Below are 17,567 nucleotides of genomic sequence, written 5' to 3' on the forward strand. Positions count from 1 at the left end.
CAAGGTCTTCCTCTTCCTAGTTGTGTGACCTTCAGGAAGGGTGCTTCCATTTCCTCATCTGCAGAATGGATAGAATAATAGTATCTACATCATTATTGGGAGGATTACATGAAATGACCCATGTAAGATGCTTAGTCCAGCACCTGGCACCAAGTGATCACTCAAATATTAGCAATTAAAAATAGTAATAATGAAGTGGAGATATTAAGTAACTCACTCAAGAACACAGTTAATAAGTGAAGGAGTTCTCTGATTGTCCTAGTTAGTAGGTGATGTGTAAGTCAGCAAAGGCATATAACTGAACCTTTTTGTTTTAGTGGGGGAAGAGAGAGTGTAGGCCAGATTCATTCATTTATTCTACAAATGCTGATACTATAGACATGAGCATTAAAGGTGGGTTCCCTGCTCTGCTGGAACAGAACTGTCTAGCGGAGGGGGATGGACAATAAATGCATAAACACAAAAGAAAATACGTGACGAATGACAAGTGCTCTGATGAAGATAAAACAGGGCTCTCTCATATTAAGAGCTGCAGGGTTACGTTGGATTGCTCAGAGAAGGGGTCTCAGTGGAGGGGATGTTTAAGCCAGGATCGCAGAATCATATTTTAAGGTTTGAGAGAAGTTGAGACGATAAATCGATGATTTCTTATAAGCTAACCAAAGTTTTTGGCAATTTCTAGCTAAGGAAATATGGTGATCTGTAGTTAATGTGTACTAGAGACTGTCAGTGAGCTTGGCAACATATGGCAGAGGAGGAAAAGTCGAAAGTATTAATTCACAAAACTTCCAGTTATTTATTTTTGGAACTCGGGGGTGATCGCGCTAGGAAACGTTTTATGGGGGAGTTGGGGAAAGTGATGTCCCGATGTGGTTAGTTGTCAGCATATAAGGTCTTATGGTTTCATGAAGTTTTAAGTAGGAAACCATTTTATGTTCATTATCACTGAAAACTCTGAAGAGTGCTATGCTGGTAAGAGTAGTACTAATGAACATAAGCGAATTCTTGAGGCTTTTCCTTTAAACAGTAATTTTGATTTCCCGGAGCTGTAGTTGTCGAAGAAAGGTAGAATACATTAAGCAGAGTGTGTGCTCCTAAGACAGAATTTGTAAACTAGCATTTAAAAGCCTATTTATTTGTTTATTACAAAAAATGTGGGACATGGAAAAACTGAAAACAGTTTTTAAAATTGACCCACAATTCCACCATTCTTAATTAACTACATTTTGAGATTTTTTTCATTATCTTTTTCTATATCTTTTAAAAATAGTCCAGACACACAAATATATGTGTGTATATATGTATATATACATATACATGTATGTATGTAATTTGTAGTGAAAATAATGGCACCTGGTTTTTCTCATATTAACACAACTTCATGGTAAACATGATTTTCAATGGCTGTGTGATATTCCGTCCTGTGGAATCTTTTTCACCAATTCCCTATACAAACTTTTTTGCTCTCCTGTCTCTTTCTCCCCAAAGTAGAATTCAGGCCTGGGAGGTAGGGAGCTGCTTAGGGGGGTAGTTCGGGTTAGTCATGGTTTTTCAGCTTTGTAAGACAAAAGTCTTTCTCAGCCTCAGGACAGTTTTTGTTAAAACATGTCTAAGAATGTGCCATTTTGGTTTCGATGGGGGAAAGTTGAATTTGAAGATTTTGAAGTAAAAATCGTTGAAGTTTTAGGACATCATATAATTATAAATTCAACTAAATTTACAAACCAAAATTAAAATTTTAAGACCTCTTCAAAAGAATATTAGGAAAATTTTAACCATTTGTTGGTAGTATCTTAATTCCAACCTCTTTCTGACATATTATTAATATGAATATTAATATATTCATATGAACAATATATTATTAATTAATAATATTAATAATTAGTAATGTTAATATATAATTAATATTAATCTCAATATTGCTGATTAATTTAAAAAGGATTATATAAATTTTAAATTAGAAATGTGTTTCTCTTAGCTATCTGGAGAATGTAGCAAAATAAAATACAGACTTTTTCATTAGCGAAAGGACACACAAAATTGTATCATTAAAATTTCTCATGTGGTTCGTAGATTGTTTGTCTTCAATTTCTATATACTTCTAACACTGTTGAAAGCTGAATTTTCTCCTTGGATATTTACACTGATTTTCACTAGATCAGTATCGTCTGTTCAACTCTCATATGCTACTGGTGGGATTAGAGATAGAATGACAGAACAAATAAACTGTCTCAAGGGCAGTTTGATGATATGTATTAGAAACCTTTAAGTAAGTTTTTATCCTTTACTTCATCAATTTGAATCTATGGATTAATACTAAGGAAATAATTGACCAAATATGTAAAGATTAATCTACAAGAATATAGCCTTGCTTACAAAAGTGAAATATTGGAAACAACAAAATGTCCAACATTTAGGGATTAGTTAAGTAAAGTGTGGTATATTCATATACTGGAACATTATGAAGCTATTAAAATGATCATATGCATCTGTATTTTTAATTTGGGAAAATTATCATGATATAGGATAGATATATTGGCCTGTTTTATGGAAGTATCTGATGCCAAAGAGAGTAAATTTTTATTTTGTTATTATTAAAATTGAGTCCCCCTTCCTTGTAATTGAAAGGCATTGGAACCATTTGTCTCTTGAGACCACTCCCAGTTTGTTTATTTTAAGCATATAAAATGATATTTTACGTTCCGTTTGCCATGATAGAGAAGCAAGTATCTAATTCATTTACAAGGATCATTACACCATTAAAATATAATTAAAAAGAAGACTTTCTGAGATACATTTCTGTTTTGTACTACTTCAAATTGATATCTGATCTGCTTATCTTGATTCTGGATGTGGTACTGGATTGCAGAATTTGTAAGAACTGTAAAAGCTGGGGATTTCTATTAAGCTTTTGCCGTTAGAGCCACTTCGTTCTTGCCAGTGGACAGCTCAGTGCCTGGGCCTACTGGACCTCTGGTTCTCCGGTGAAAAAACTGTAGCATCGTTGGAGCCCATGGTCCTTCTCCCCAAAAGATAGATTTCTTTCAATCCCAGTCTTCTTTGATTGGACCGTTCATGGCTGTGGCCAGACCACTGTGAGGCAGAACACCTCGTTTTTCCACCAAGTATAGATGGATGGGCATCCTTAGAGCTTCTGCCCAGCCCCTCCTTGGCCAGAATCCCTCACTTTTGGGGTCCAAAAGGTCTTCTCCTGAGATTAGTGCCTTCCCTGTCTGCCTGATACCCCAGTTTGGGGTCAATTTCAGACATGTGTCCTGAGGACTTGCCCCTCTTGGCAGGCATGTCCTTGTATCCACATGTGGTTGGACGTCTGCCCAAATTCCAGATCTTCATCTTGCCCATGGAGGCCTGCTCTTCCCCGACCTGCTGTGTTCACAAGAGCCCAGGGAAGGAAACTGACTTGAAGTGATTGACTTGGAAAATCCAGTAAACAAATTCACATTGTCAGAGTTTGGATTAGGAGACTATAAGGAAGAAGTGAACAAGGTCAGGAAGGGGGTATTGAGACCAACGTCTCCAGCCCTGCACCACAGGCTTAACAAGTGAGTGCTGTCATCGTAGCTGGAAACCAAAAGATGGCCAAAGGAGTGTCAGGAGTGGAATCAGAAGTGGTGGAAAATTGATCTCCTGGGGAAGCCATTTGGTCATGTGAGGAGTAATTCAACCCCTGTGATCCTGGCAAGAATGTGCTGGGCATTACCAGCCTGCCCTTGATAAATGAACAGAACCCACGAATAAGAAATGAGCTGGAAACCATCAGGAGGAAGCATTAACATGCTGTGCTGTAATTGTTACCAACGCTCAGTGCATTTTTCAGGCCTCAGAATATTTGATGTTTTGTTGCCTCCATAATCATGCATTCATTCATTCATTCAGCCAGCCAGCCGGCCAGCCATTCAGCAAACACCAGTCATGAGGCAACCAGGGCAGATGGGTCCTGGGGTTGTAATGGTGAACGAAACAGACCCTCCCTCACTGAGCTTGCGGCCTAGCCTGGGAAATGGACAACAATTACTGATGTGAGATAAATGCTGTGATAGGAGGTCAGGGGCTAGGGTCCTGGAGCAAGGGACATTTACACTGAGATCTGAAGGATTAACAGGAGTTGACCAGAACAAGGGGCTTAGCAGTGGCAATTGGTGGGTTAGTGACTGATTTTGCAAAGAGTGATATTGATTTCTTCTTTAAATTTCTTTCTAGGATGTTCGGTTCTTCTCCACAATGAATGAGTGTCACTATGATAAGCAGATGGACTTTTTTTATAATAGGAGCAACAGTGACACTGTCGATGAGTGGACAGGAACGAAGCTTGTGATTGTTTTGTGTCTTGGAACATTTTTCTGCCTGTTTATTTTTTTTTCTAATTCTCTGGTCATCGCAGCAGTGATCAAAAACAGAAAGTTTCATTTTCCCTTCTACTACCTGTTGGCTAACCTAGCTGCTGCAGATTTCTTTGCTGGAATTGCCTATGTATTCCTGATGTTTAACACTGGCCCAGTTTCAAAAACTTTGACAGTCAACCGCTGGTTTCTCCGCCAGGGGCTTCTGGACACTAGCTTGACTGCCTCCCTGACCAATTTGCTGGTTATTGCCGTGGAGAGGCACATGTCAATCATGAGGATGCGGGTCCACAGCAACCTGACCAAAAAGAGGGTGACGCTGCTCATTCTGTTCGTCTGGGCCATTGCCATCTTTATGGGGGCGGTGCCCACACTGGGCTGGAATTGCCTCTGTGACATCTCTGCCTGCTCTTCCCTGGCCCCCATTTACAGCAGGAGTTACCTCATTTTTTGGACTGTGTCCAACCTCGTGGCCTTCTTCATCATGGTTGTGGTGTATCTGCGGATCTACATGTACGTCAAGAGGAAAACCAATGTCTTATCTCCACATACAAGTGGGTCCATCAGCCGCCGGAAGACACCCATGAAGCTAATGAAGACGGTGATGACTGTCTTAGGTAAGAGGAACCAAGTGAGCCATTATTCCCATTAATCCAGCAAATATTTATTGAGCACCTACTGTATACGAGGCACTTACTAGGTAGTAGGAGTGCAGCACTGAACAAGATCAGACATAAATCCCCACCTGCCTGGAACTTATACTCTAATAGGGGAAGACAAAATAAGTATTCTCATGGGGATAAACAAAATGATTTTATAATAAATGTTATTACAATATTTATAAAATAAGATGCTGATGAGCCTTATGGTGAAAAATAAAGCAGGGAAGGGAGATAAGGAGTGCTAAGCAGGTATAGTTTGCAATTTTAAAAAGCGTTGTGAGGGACAGCTTCACCTAGAAGATGACTTTTGAGCAGAGACGTGAAGGTGAGGGAATGAACCACGTGGGTATCTGGGGAAGCATGTTCCAGGCAGAAGATGCAGTAAGCGTAGGAGCACTGACCAGCAAGGAGGCCACTGTGGCTGGAGTGGAGTGAGCAAAGGGAGAGTCGGAGGAGATGAGGTCAGAGAGCTGATGGGGTGGGAGTGGGGCAGCTCAGATTATGTGGGGCTGTGCAGTTATCATAAGGACTTTGGCTTTTCTGAGTGTGGTGAGAAGCCATTGGAAGGTTTTGAACAAGGGAGTGAGATGATCTGACTTATGTTTTAATGTCTTCTCCCTGGCTGCTGTTTTGAGAAGATGCTGTAATGGGGCAAGGGCAAAGTAAGAGAATTGCTTAAGAAGGTATTTCAGTCCTTGGGGGAGATGACAGTGACAGGAACCACAGGGCAGTTTGGAGGTGAGGAGGTGTGGTGGGATTCTGGAGGGTTTTTAAAGGGAGAGTTGATGAGATTTGCTGACTGGTATGGTATGAAGGAAGGTGAGAGGAGGAGGGAAGATGGGGAGTGTCGTTCACCGAGACACTCCTGACTGAAGAGCAGGAGGAGGAGGAAGACTGAAGAGGAGGAGGTTTATGGGGAGGGTCAGGAGTTTGGTTTAGGACAAGCTAAGTTTAGGAACCCATTAGACATCTGAGTGAGTTAATGAATCAGGAGTTCAGGATTTAGGTCCAGCCTGGAGATCTGTATTTGAGAGTTCTTGGGGGAAGAAAGGGTATTTTAAACCACAAGACTGGATGAGCCCACCCTGGAGGTGAACATGGGTGGAGGAGAGAAGACCAAGGAACGAGCCTCTGGACACTCCAGTAAGGAGGGTGGGAAAGCAAGGAGCAACCAGCAAAGGAGCCCCAGAAGGAGTAGCCAGGAAACCCAGGAGAATATGGTGGCCTAGAAACCACCAAAAGGAAGGAACTATCAGCAGTATTAATACTCTTGAGAGATGGAGTAAGATGAGGTCTCACTGGGTTTAGCAAAGTGGTAGTGTTTTGGTGACCTTGAGAAGTTCAAATTTATTGTAGCCAAGAGCCTGATCAAAATAAAATGAAGAAAGAAAGGGAAGAGAAGCTTTAGGACAGCGAGTTTGAACAGCTCCTAGGAGTTTTGCTTTGTACTGTGAGCCCTGTACCAAGAAGACACATTTGGTGTGAAGAATTTTCCCTTTGTTTTGTTTTCTCTCTAGTAGGTCCTGGGTTACAGATAGAACTGGTGATGTGTGGGCAAACAAGAACTTCTGTGGTTTCATAGGCTTTGTCTTCTATGTTAGAGGGGCTGTTTCTCACCATGTGTGGTGGCTGCAGCAATGGGGACTGTTATTGAGAGATATCCAGAAGTATATTCCTGTCAGGGCCCAATGTGAAGGAATTTTAAAATGAGTTCTTGGGAAATAATTCATATTAGAGGATGCAGGGTGTATGGGGTGTGGTATGGGAACCATCACAATGTCTCTAGGTCCTGAAACTGCTAGTAAGATTGGGAGGTGAGCAAACACATAGCATGATTGTTAAAATAATTTCAAACTGAGGATTTATTTTAGTTAGCAAATATTTATGTAATGTTTAATATGTGTCAAGCATTGTCCTAAATGTTTTACACATATTAACGTATTTAATCCTCATGGCAACCCTGTGAGGTAGGTGCTGCTACTATCCTCATTTACCGTGTGAAGAAACTGAGCAGAGAGTTCAAGCAGTATGCCCAAGGTCCCTCAGCTGTCAGTGGTGAAACCAAGGCTGACCAGTGGGCCTTTGGAGTCTGCATGTTTAACACCACACTCTGCAGCTAGTATTGATTTGTTTGGACTTGTTACTGGTCTCCCCTTTGTCCTATCTTTTGCTTTGACCACCTCATTCTACTTTTAGTGCCTTGACGAGAGCATAGACAAGAGTAAGCGAAAGAGGAGTCACATTAGTCAATTCTTCCATTCCTGAGCTAGAAGGATATTGATGTTTTTGGTAAAGAGTAAAGTGGTATTTATTGGTAGTGTCAATGAACTCTGCTACTTTCCTTGCTTAACTTGCAAGCATGATCGTTTGCTTGGCTATGTGTCTTGAGAAATTACCTGCCTGATTAAAGAGAAAACTTTCTTTTTTTAACATATTGTATACCATATACAGCATGAGATAAAAAAGGCCTCTCTAATCCTAGGTGGAGAGAATAGAACTCTTTGTGAGACAGTCGTGGTCACTAGCTTCAGTTTTGGATATAACTTTGTCTGGAACTTATGGAATGGTTTAAAATAAAGGAGCTGTGTGGTTTTGGCAGGTGTGATATTGGATAAGGGAAAAACCAGAATAAACAATGCAATTACCAAGTAGGCTAAGAGAAGTCATGGGGTTGAGATGGAACAACACTGCGGAATTTGTTAATGGCCGGAAGACAGTTTGGTGTCGAGGACCTGGGGAAGTTCCTCAGTGGTGAGACAGAGGCATCTGGTGGAAGACAGGAAGTTTGAGGACAGGGGAAATGAAACTGAAGAGCTCGGGGATATGAGTTTTTTTTGGCTTCTAGCTCCTGGTTTCTTTGAAGAAGAGAAGATTTGGGTTTTAGCCCTAACTGTCATTTTCTTTCTTTTTTTGTTTTGTGAGGAAGATCAGCCCTGAGCTAACATCCATGCTAATCCTCCTCTTTTTGCTGAGCAAGACCGGCTCTGAGCTAACATCTATTGCCAATCCTCCTCCTTTTTTTCTCCCCCCAAAGCCCCAGTAGATAGTTGTATGTCATAGTTGCACATCCTTCTAGTTGCTGTATGTGGGATGCGGCCTCAGCATGGCCGGAGAAGCGGTGTGTCGGTGCGTGCCTGGGATCCGAACCCAGGCCGCCAGTAGCAGAGCACGCACACTTAACTGCTAAGCCACAAGGCCGGCCCTAACTGTCATTTTCTACGAGGGTGATCTGAAGCACATTAGCTCACCTTTTCTTGGTTTAATTTCCTCATCTGAGATGGAATAGATAATCTTTAAGTTCTTTCTAAATTACAAAATTCAGTGATCCTATTACAGCAATAAGTAACCAAAGCCACACAGAGTTCATTGATAGACTGTGTATCAAAGCACAAAATCTCCTTCCATGATAGCATCTACCACAGTGTCTCCTTAGGGAGGAAGCCCCTCAGCTGCTCTGTCTGGTACATGTGAGAATTCGGTTGCCTAAGGCAAGTTTCTCCCATATGACACTGTGTTAGAAAAATCAACAGTGCTGGCATCCACCATTATTGTAGTCACGGGTTCTGAGTATGTGGAAATTAATAGCTTAATATTTATTTCTATAATGATTACCTGATTAAAATATCATCATAATAAAATGCTAAATCTTTCTATTTACTCCTTGATGAATATGTTGTAGGAAAGGTTAACTTAAGATTAAAGTTTCTTATAAAGGCACCTTCTTTTAAATATTAGAAAGTCAGTCAATAAATATATATTAACTGTCAAACAGTATCTAAGAGGCAAAGGGTTGCATGAATTCAGTGAGCTTAATCTCATTTCGGAGAAGGAACAAGGAATGGACAGGAGCTGTAGAGTTTGGGGAAGGCTTCTTAGAGGGCGTGCGATGTGATCTGGAAGGATGAGCGGGATTTGTCCGGGCAGGAGGGAAAGACATTCTAAGTAGGAGGAACAGCATAATCAAAAGTGTGACAGTAGAAAATCTAGAGTTTGTGCAGTACCACAAGAAAGGCCCTGGGGAGCACAGGTGCATGTTGTGGTACAACAGAAAATAGCTCAACTGTGAGTCCAAAAAGTTTCATTGGCCATGGTCTTTGGAAGGAGAGAGGTAGACCAGATGGCCTTTGTGTTTCTTTCCAGCTTTAGGATTTTGGTTGAACACAAAAGCATACAGAGCTGGGTGGGGAGATTCTTTCCTTGTTGAGGGAGGTGGTGGTAGTGTTGATGGTGGTGTGAATTTTAAATCTGTGCGTGGTTGGAAAGGCATCTAGGCACTGTGTTCCTATTTCAGCAGCCCGGAGGCAGCACGCTTGCTCACCTCTGGGTTATGAGTGTGGTGGGCCCTTTACGTGAAAGAGGTTGCTTATTGAATGTTCTCATATAAAAGACATTGGGGACATATGATCCTACTTTCCGCAGGGCACCAAGGCCCTGCTTAGAGAGAGTCCTGTATTTTGAAATCCTACTTGTCGAGAAGCCTAATCAGCTGCCGCAACCAAACACACAAGAAACCCCATGTGGAAACAACACACCATGTGATCTGTGAACACAGGTGTGTTTTGTTTTCCAGGAAATGGGCTGGACTTTCTTTTATTTTGCAATGTCTTGAAATGCAAAAGAAAAGAAAGGTTGAAGGGATTTGTGAACCATACTTGTGAAATCTTCCATGAACCTTCCTGTCTCCCAGGGTGGTGGTTTTCAAACTGCAGGATGTGACCCACTAGCAAGTAATGAAATCAATTAGGAGATTGTAGTGGCAGTTTTTTTTTAATGACTTACAGTAGGTAAGAAGAGAAAGTATCACAGTGCATTGCCCGTAATTGGTATAAGTATTGTTTCATAACCTGTGTGTGTGTGTGTGTGTGTGTGTGTGTATGTACTGGATTGTAATATAAAATGTATTTTTTAACATGGGTTATCGTAAAGAATGTTTGAAAAGCCATGGTCTTAGCGTGAAGGTTTCTTGTTTGGCCTATCACGACTGAACTCGTTTAAAGTATGAGAGGTATTATAGTTAAGGGACTTTTTGAAAAGCTTTGTGGTCATTGAAACAAAGAGCTGGATGTTTTTCTTCTCATCTCTCCCTCCCACCTCTCCACTTAGATCAATGCTAAATCCTCTTGCCTTTTCTCAGGGGAGAGAGGAAGGAGACAAAGGGGTGGTAAGAGACGAAACAATACCCGGAGTTCTCATGCTAGGAAATGGGTGAAAATTAAGTACCGTAATGAGCCTTGCTAGAGTATTACTAATAATCTACATGACAATTCTGCAGCCCTGTGTCTTATTCAGTGTTTTAATACATAGTTCTCATTCGGTCTCGTGGAAATCCTGCAAGGGAAGTGGGGAAGATATTAGTATCCTATTTTCCTGCCCCCCAACCTTGATGCACCCGGCACTCAGCTATAATTATTTAGTTCCTCGTTTTGGATCTCTAAGCCTTCGCACGTGTAGGAATACCTTTCCTCTTGTTCTGCCTGGAAGACTCCCATTCATTTTGTAAGACTCAACTCAAGGGCCTGTCTTCTCTGCATCTTTCCTTGCCCTACCTGAGTAAATCTGATTACTACCTCCTTTGGGCCACCTCTCTATCTTGTCCATACCTCAGTCAATGCACTTAATTGTTTACAGGCCTTTATTTTGAAGTAGAGTGTGCGCTCTTTGAAGTCGGGGACTGTACCTTATTTATCTGTCTTTGCATATCTAACGTGTAGCACGCTGTCTGGAACAAACTTGTTGAGATGATAATAGAATGAATAAATGAGGAAATCAAAGTTTGGGAAATTAAGTGCCTTTTCAAAAGCTGAAACCAAAAGTAGGACCAGATTTCCTCACATCCAGTCTGGCTTTTGGCAGGCTCTGGCTGTGACATGCTTGTGAGGTAGACAATAACAGAGGACTGGGTGGGTATCCCATTTTATAGTATGGGAAACTGAGGTCTCAGAAGGGTAAGTGATAGTGCTGTCTTGGGAAGAGGAAAACAAATGAATATTTTTTGAGTGCCTACTATGAGGAGGTCCGTGTGTGATGTGCTTTTAGGATTTTATTTCACTTCACCGTCATAACAACTCTCTGCAGATCTGTTTTATAGATGAGGCAACTTGGGTGGACTTAAGCATCTTGCCCATAAATCCATACTGGTAAAAATAATAATAGTTAATATTCATTGTGTGTTATATGTGCATGGTTCTGAGAGATTTACTTGTTTTATTTCGTTTAATCTTCATGAGAACCCTATGAGGGAGGTTCTGTTGTTATTACCAGGTGAGGAAAATGAGGTCCCGGGAGGTTCAATGTCTTGCCCAAGATTAGTAGCAGAGCTGAGATTCGAATCCAAGCAGATTGGCTCTGGGACCCCACTCTTCAAGGTTAGTTAGCAGCCTCTTGTAAGTGACAGGGCTGGAATGACATCAACTCAAGTAATGAGCTTGTAACTTGTATCTCCCTTGACATCTAGTTAAGCTTGCTTCTGTGAAGTCACTTGATCTCTCAATGTTTAACTCGCTCTTGATTTGTTCTAAAGATTTGACAGTGTGGTAGTGACAGTTAAGACAACATCTCCTGGAGAGTGACAGCTCCACATTTGTCAAACTTTACGCTCATTAAAGTGGATGGCAGGAGTAGGGACTTTGGAATAGGGAGGGAACCAGATTTAAATCCTTTCCTGCCACTTCCAAGAGCAATTTCCCTAACCTCTCTGTGACTTAGTTTCCACCTCTGTAAGATGGGGATAACATCAGTACCTCTGGCACGGTGAGGTTTTTAGGATACAGTGACATAATGCACATAAAGCACCTAGCTTAGTACCTGGCAGATAGTAAGTACTAAGTAAATATTAGCTATTCTTCTTAGGCCTTCATTTGACTCTGAAGACCCTTGCCCTGTATTCAGGCAGAGTGCCTTTTTATTCCCAGTAATGTCACAGGTACTGTGGAGATGGGGACTAGAGGCCTACTGTGGGTACCATCATGATGGCAGGTTTTGTGATGTGGACCAGTAGTCAGGAGGAAGCTTATTGGGTGTGCTTTGCAGAGGCTAGCCCACAGCTGGCAAATGGCACTGGCTCAGTTCCTGGAGACCCAGGCCAGTCTGAGCACGTGGTTACCACAGATCTGAAAAGCTCTGCACTTGCATTGCTAGTCCCTATAAACACTCTCCCCCTGCTGCCCATGAAATTCTGTTAATGATTCCTGTCTCTGACAGATGATCTTTGTATTAATAATTCATTTCACTTTTGCAACATTTATGAATAAAACATTATAAGCAAGACCCTGACCATTAGGTGTTAGCTTAATAAGAATCCTGTAATATAGCACCAACATCTTGTGTGTAGATCTGTAAGACATTCCTCATAAGAAACGGTCCCCATCTTGCTAAGGCATCCTACCAGTACTTGTTAGTCAAGTTACTATTAGTAAGTACTATTACCACCTTTACTAGGATTGGGAAATTTGCCCTTTGTCTGAAAAGAACTGACACCAGAACCCAGGCCTTTTGATATTGTTTATGGGCTTCATCAGTGAAATGTCCTTGCTCAATTAAAAAAAAAAAAAACATGCGCGCACGCACACACACACACACACACACAGAAACCAGGAGTCAAGAGAAGCTAACCAGAGTCCCCAGAAATTCTGAAATATTTGTTTTCAGCTTTTGTGGCCTTGTAGTAGCCTCTGCATCACAGAAGCTGCTTTCAATGTTTGCTGCCTTGCATGCCTTAGTAATCAAATCTGTTTTGTTTTTTTTTAAAAAAGTTAAAGCTTTCCCTTTAAGAAATGCTGAGTGAAATGATCAGATTGTTGGCCCTCAGGATCTCTTGCTGCTGTGCAGTCATATCAGACAGAGAATGACTAATTCTTTTCAGAGTCAAGCCATCCAGGCACCAATCCTTAGTACATTGAGTCCAGGGGCGTTTGTGCTTTTGTCTTAAAACAGCTCATCACAGGAGCCCCCTTGTCACAGACACTTTTCCTATGTGCTCCTCCTATGTCACAGTACCTGTGATCTTGCAAGAGGGGCCTTCCGGGAGAGAAGCATTTGCTTCCAGGGCAAGCTGTCAAGGAGGGAGTGCAAAAGTGTAATCGCCTCCCAGCTGCTGCCCCAACAGGACAGTTTGACAAACCCCTCCATTCTGAGGGGGAACGTGGAGCTTGAGAAAACCTTCCTGTCTGATGTTAGAAGGAAGACGGCTTCAAATTCAAAAAAAAATCCCATCGTTGCCTGCGGTTCCATCCCACCTTGTCACGTTGTCTCCACTTCTTGACACCTCCTCCGCCACAACATTTTTAGGAGTCTGTCCCTGCCCTTTGCCTCTGCTCTGTGCAGCCCTTTGTTATCTCAAGTCTGCCTCTGGTTCTCTATTTTTTTTCCTTCTGCTTCGTTATTTCAGATGCCTCAGTCAGTTCAAAAGTCATTTTTCCAAATCATTCTCCTCATTTCCAGTGTAATCACTGCTCTGCTCTCTTCCTTCTTCTGTTTCCTCCACGTGCTCCTTCAGTTCTGTTCATTTAAATGCGCTCAGCTTCTTGATTCCCTCATCCCACTCCCTCCTTCAGAACTTTTGTTTCTGGCGTTTTTTCTTTTTAGAAACCTGAAACCTTCCTCTTCAGCCAGAACAAACAATTATTCAATATTTCCTGAGTGCACGGTACAGAAACACTTCTCAAATTCTGCCTCTTTGTTTTTTCCCCAACTTTGTTGAGAAATAGTTGACAAATATAATTGCATGTATTTAAGGTCTACAACACGATCATTTGCTATACCTATACAGTGTGGAATGATTACCAAGATCAAGATAATTAACACATGCATCACCTGACATAGTTAACTTTTTTTGTGGTGAGAAGGCTTAAGATGTCCTCTCAGCAACTTTCAAGTATACAGTATCTTATTATTAACCATAGTCATCATGCTGCACATTAGCTCCTCAGAACTTATATTTCTTATAACTGAAAATTTATACCCTTTGACCTACATTTCCCCAATGCCCCTCCCACTGCCCCTGGCAACCACCATTCTATTCTCTGTTTCTTTTCTTTTTTTTTTTTTGCTTCCACATATAAGTGATACCATATAGTATTTGTCTTTCTCTGTCTGACTTATTTCACTTAGAAGAGAAGTTCCATTACCCAACTGCACGCCGACACCCAGCCTCCTGGAAGGTTTACTGAGTCCCAGAACTCAGTAATGCCCTCTCATAGGGCTTTGATTTCTCCCAAAGGTGAATGTAGTTATTATCTGTCACAGCACCTGGCTAATTTAACACCTGTAATTGTATGGTGTGTGCTGACCCAAGGTAGAATTTTATCAAATCTGTGTTAACATTGTTTGTATTTTTAAAATATCAACTGGGGACTGTATTCAGTGTGCAGCTAAAGCAAACATTTTGGGTGGGAATTGGGAGTAAAGGGTGTTTGCTGGAATCACAGCCTGTCACAGACCTAGGGATCAACGTAGAAGCTGGGATAAAGGGCAGGTGGACCAGGAAGTATTGGCAGGGGGACGTGAACAGCCCTTCCCCCTGCTCTGACAGTTGTCCCTCCAGTCCAGCCACCCGCTCTCCCTCCCCACCAGATGGTTATTCTAGCTCTGCAGAGTGTGAGAAGGAAAGATCCCATTACCTTGAAGAATCAGTATCTGTTGAGAGATTTATCCAAGTTCACCTTGTAAATCATTGCTAGTGGACAGCCAGAGCTCGGGACTTCCTAGTTCCTGCTTCTTCTAGTGGGTCTCTCTTCTTGCCTTGGTGAAATATACCCGTTCTTGGATGCCTGAGTGACAGTGATACACAAGAAGGCTTCTTTGCTTTTATCAAGTCAGAGAGTTCACCACCCAGCGGTGGGCCTGTTTTATCCTCTGTGTTTTCTGAACAAGAAGGGATTTCTGCTGCTTATACTTTCTCATCATAAACATTTATTGAGTACCTACTAGGTTTTAGGCAGTATACTAACTATTAGACATGGCCTCTCCCCTGAAGGCACGATGAATCTTTGCTTGCTCGAATGTGTTATGGTTGTCAGGAGATGACCACGGTTTCTGAGTTAACAGGTGGGTCATGTGCATGATTGGTGACCCAGAGGCAGATCTGGTCTGTGCGGCTTATGTATGTGTTTCCTATGTACGACTTAAAGGGAACCTTATTTATAGGCTTGTCTGAGGAAATAGGAAGCTTATCAGAAAAAGATAACTAAAGGAACAAAGAAATATACGCAAGGGCCAGGTGAGGCCCCCCAAATGCTGTGGGTTTGGATAGTCTATGGAGGCGTCCTTGAAGAGGTAGGATATGAGCCAGATCTCAGTATGACAAGTGGGGAAGAGAGGGCAAAGCATTGCAGATAAGAGGAAAGGCAGGGTGAGAGACAGGCACACACATATCTAGGGAGACCATGCCAGGGCCAGGAGTGGGAAGGAAAGACAGGGCAGACTGATTTCTGGTTTCAGGGGCATACTGGAGCCAGAGAATGGAAGGCCTTGAATCCTAAGATCATCTGGCAATGGAGAACTCTATAGGATCTTGAGGGTATTGATGGGTTGAGAGGAAGGTAGGAGTTGCTAAATGCAAAGCAGAGCTTTAGAAAGATGGGAGGTGGGTTGGAGTGGGAGAGGTCACCTAGGGGCCTGCTGGGACTGGCTCAGGGCTCTGTGGGTGGTAGGTAGCCAAGGTGCTCATCATAGTAAATGCTGCGGGAAGGTCCGTCTGTCAGCAGGGGGCAGGTCTACACAGGGAGGGAGGAGCAGCCAGGGAGGCCCAGCAGGGGCTGCAGGGGAGCAGGAGGGGAGCAGGCCAGTGGAACATGAGCTTGTGGAAAGCTGGCAGGAGGCAGAGATCAAAAAATCAGGGGGCCAAGGTCAGAGAGACCTGGAAGCAAGAAGCAGGGATCCATCCTGGAAACTAAGGTTCAGGGGCAGGAATTCATCTTGGAAACTGTGATTCTTTAAGGCATGTGAACTTTGCCCTTTCTCAACCCCCAGCTGACCTCACCTTCCTGGCTTCCTTCTAATTGAGAAGATAGAAGTCTTTGGCATGAATTCCCCTGATTTCCCTCCCTTCACCATCTTAGCCAACCTACAAAGGCCCTCATCCTTCTTTTCTAGCTTTCTCCCAGAGCCCCCTGCTTCCAGCCTCCCCAAGAGCTTACTCTCATCCTTATTCTTGCTCTCCTGTATATTTGATCATTAAAATATAACCCCTGACCTTACCTCTCCTTTCTAGCTACTGCTCTGTCTCTCTCTTTCCCTTTACTATCCTATTTTCCTAATACTGCAAACCATGCCCTCACCACTCTAAGACTGTGCTGAGGAAGCCACCATTGTCCTCCTAGCTGCTGAATTTAGTGATCTGGCTTGACCTCGCTGTTGCATGGCTACTGTTTGATGGTTTCTTCCCCCTCCTGTTTCATCTCTGTCTCTTGTCCAGTCTCTCCCGTCCCTGGGCATTCCTGAAATGCCCTTTGTTTCTGTCCCCTTTGGCTCCCCCAGTTCTCTCAAGGTGATCTTACTCACTTCTGTGGCGTGGACCAACACCTCTATGTGAATGTCCCCCAAAGCAGTGTTCCCATCCTTAGCCTCTCTCACGAGATCCAAATCTCTATTTCCATCTGACTGTTGCACACACACACACACACAGCGGGATGTCCTGCAGACACTGTAAACTTCATCTGTTCCACGTGTTGTATTGGATGTCTGCAATGGAAGTGCCATATTCCACTGCCTTGCCTTCCAAGCTGGAAAGCTTGGTATGGCCATCTCTTTCATCATCTATATCCAATTAGTCACCGCATCTGCTCTAGTGGTGTCTCAGGTCCTACCACATCCCCTTAGACCACGCCTTTCCATTCTGTTGCTTACTGTCTTCTCTGTCTGGATTCCTTCCTCCCAGCTTTTCCTGCCCCAGGCCTTCCTCCATGTGACCAGCTGAGGCATCTTCCTGAAAAGCACAATTAACTCTGCCTAATCTTTCCTTGGCTCCTCCTGCGTACTAGATAAAGCCCAGATTCCTTAGGTGGGATTACAAGGCCCCTTCATAGTCCTGTTTCCAACCTTCTTTTCCAAACAGTCCCCCTCCCACGCCTCCCATGCTTCTGTCACACCAGGCTTCTCACCATTCTGCAGGTGTGCAGGGAGTGCTAGATGCCCCTCTCAGTTTTTCTTAGCATGGCAAACTTCTATTCATCTTTCACGATCCTTCTCTTTGATGTTTTCTGACCCCTTCTGGCAGAGTTAATTATCTGGTGCTTCTATAGCACACTATTTATATGTATGAAACTAGTTAGTCCATTTTATTATAATTTATTCACTAATTGCCTGTGTTTCTTACTAGATTGTGAACTTGTCTAAGACAGTACTGTGTCTGTCTTCATCTCTGCAGTGCCTGGTGCACAGTAGGTACTCAGCAGATGTTTATATAATGAACTCACACACTCACTGGGTGGGTCCTGGTACAGGAACTGAGCAGCTGCCCCAGCCTCTGTCCTTGTCCTGATCATAACCACAGGGATGGTCCTACGGCCACTCAGGACCCTTCTTCCTAATCCTGTGGTATAACAAC

General features: G+C 42.7%; 1 protein-coding gene across 1 annotated transcript in view; it reads left to right on the forward strand.

Moving 5' to 3' along the window:
• The window catches only part of LPAR3 (lysophosphatidic acid receptor 3), a 71,728-nt gene that overhangs the window by 16,872 nt on the left and 37,289 nt on the right, over positions 1 to 17,567 (forward strand). The window contains exon 2 of the mRNA XM_087420115.1: positions 4,222 to 4,978. Within this exon, the coding sequence (XP_087276241.1) occupies positions 4,243 to 4,978 (736 nt within the window). The 5' untranslated portion in view covers positions 4,222 to 4,242. The remainder of the gene's footprint in view (positions 1 to 4,221; positions 4,979 to 17,567) is intronic.

The sequence above is a fragment of the Ceratotherium simum genome, chromosome 2 (genome assembly GCF_057802395.1).
Source record: "Ceratotherium simum simum isolate JZ-2026a chromosome 2, ASM5780239v1, whole genome shotgun sequence".
NCBI classification, from domain to species: domain Eukaryota; kingdom Metazoa; phylum Chordata; class Mammalia; order Perissodactyla; family Rhinocerotidae; genus Ceratotherium; species Ceratotherium simum.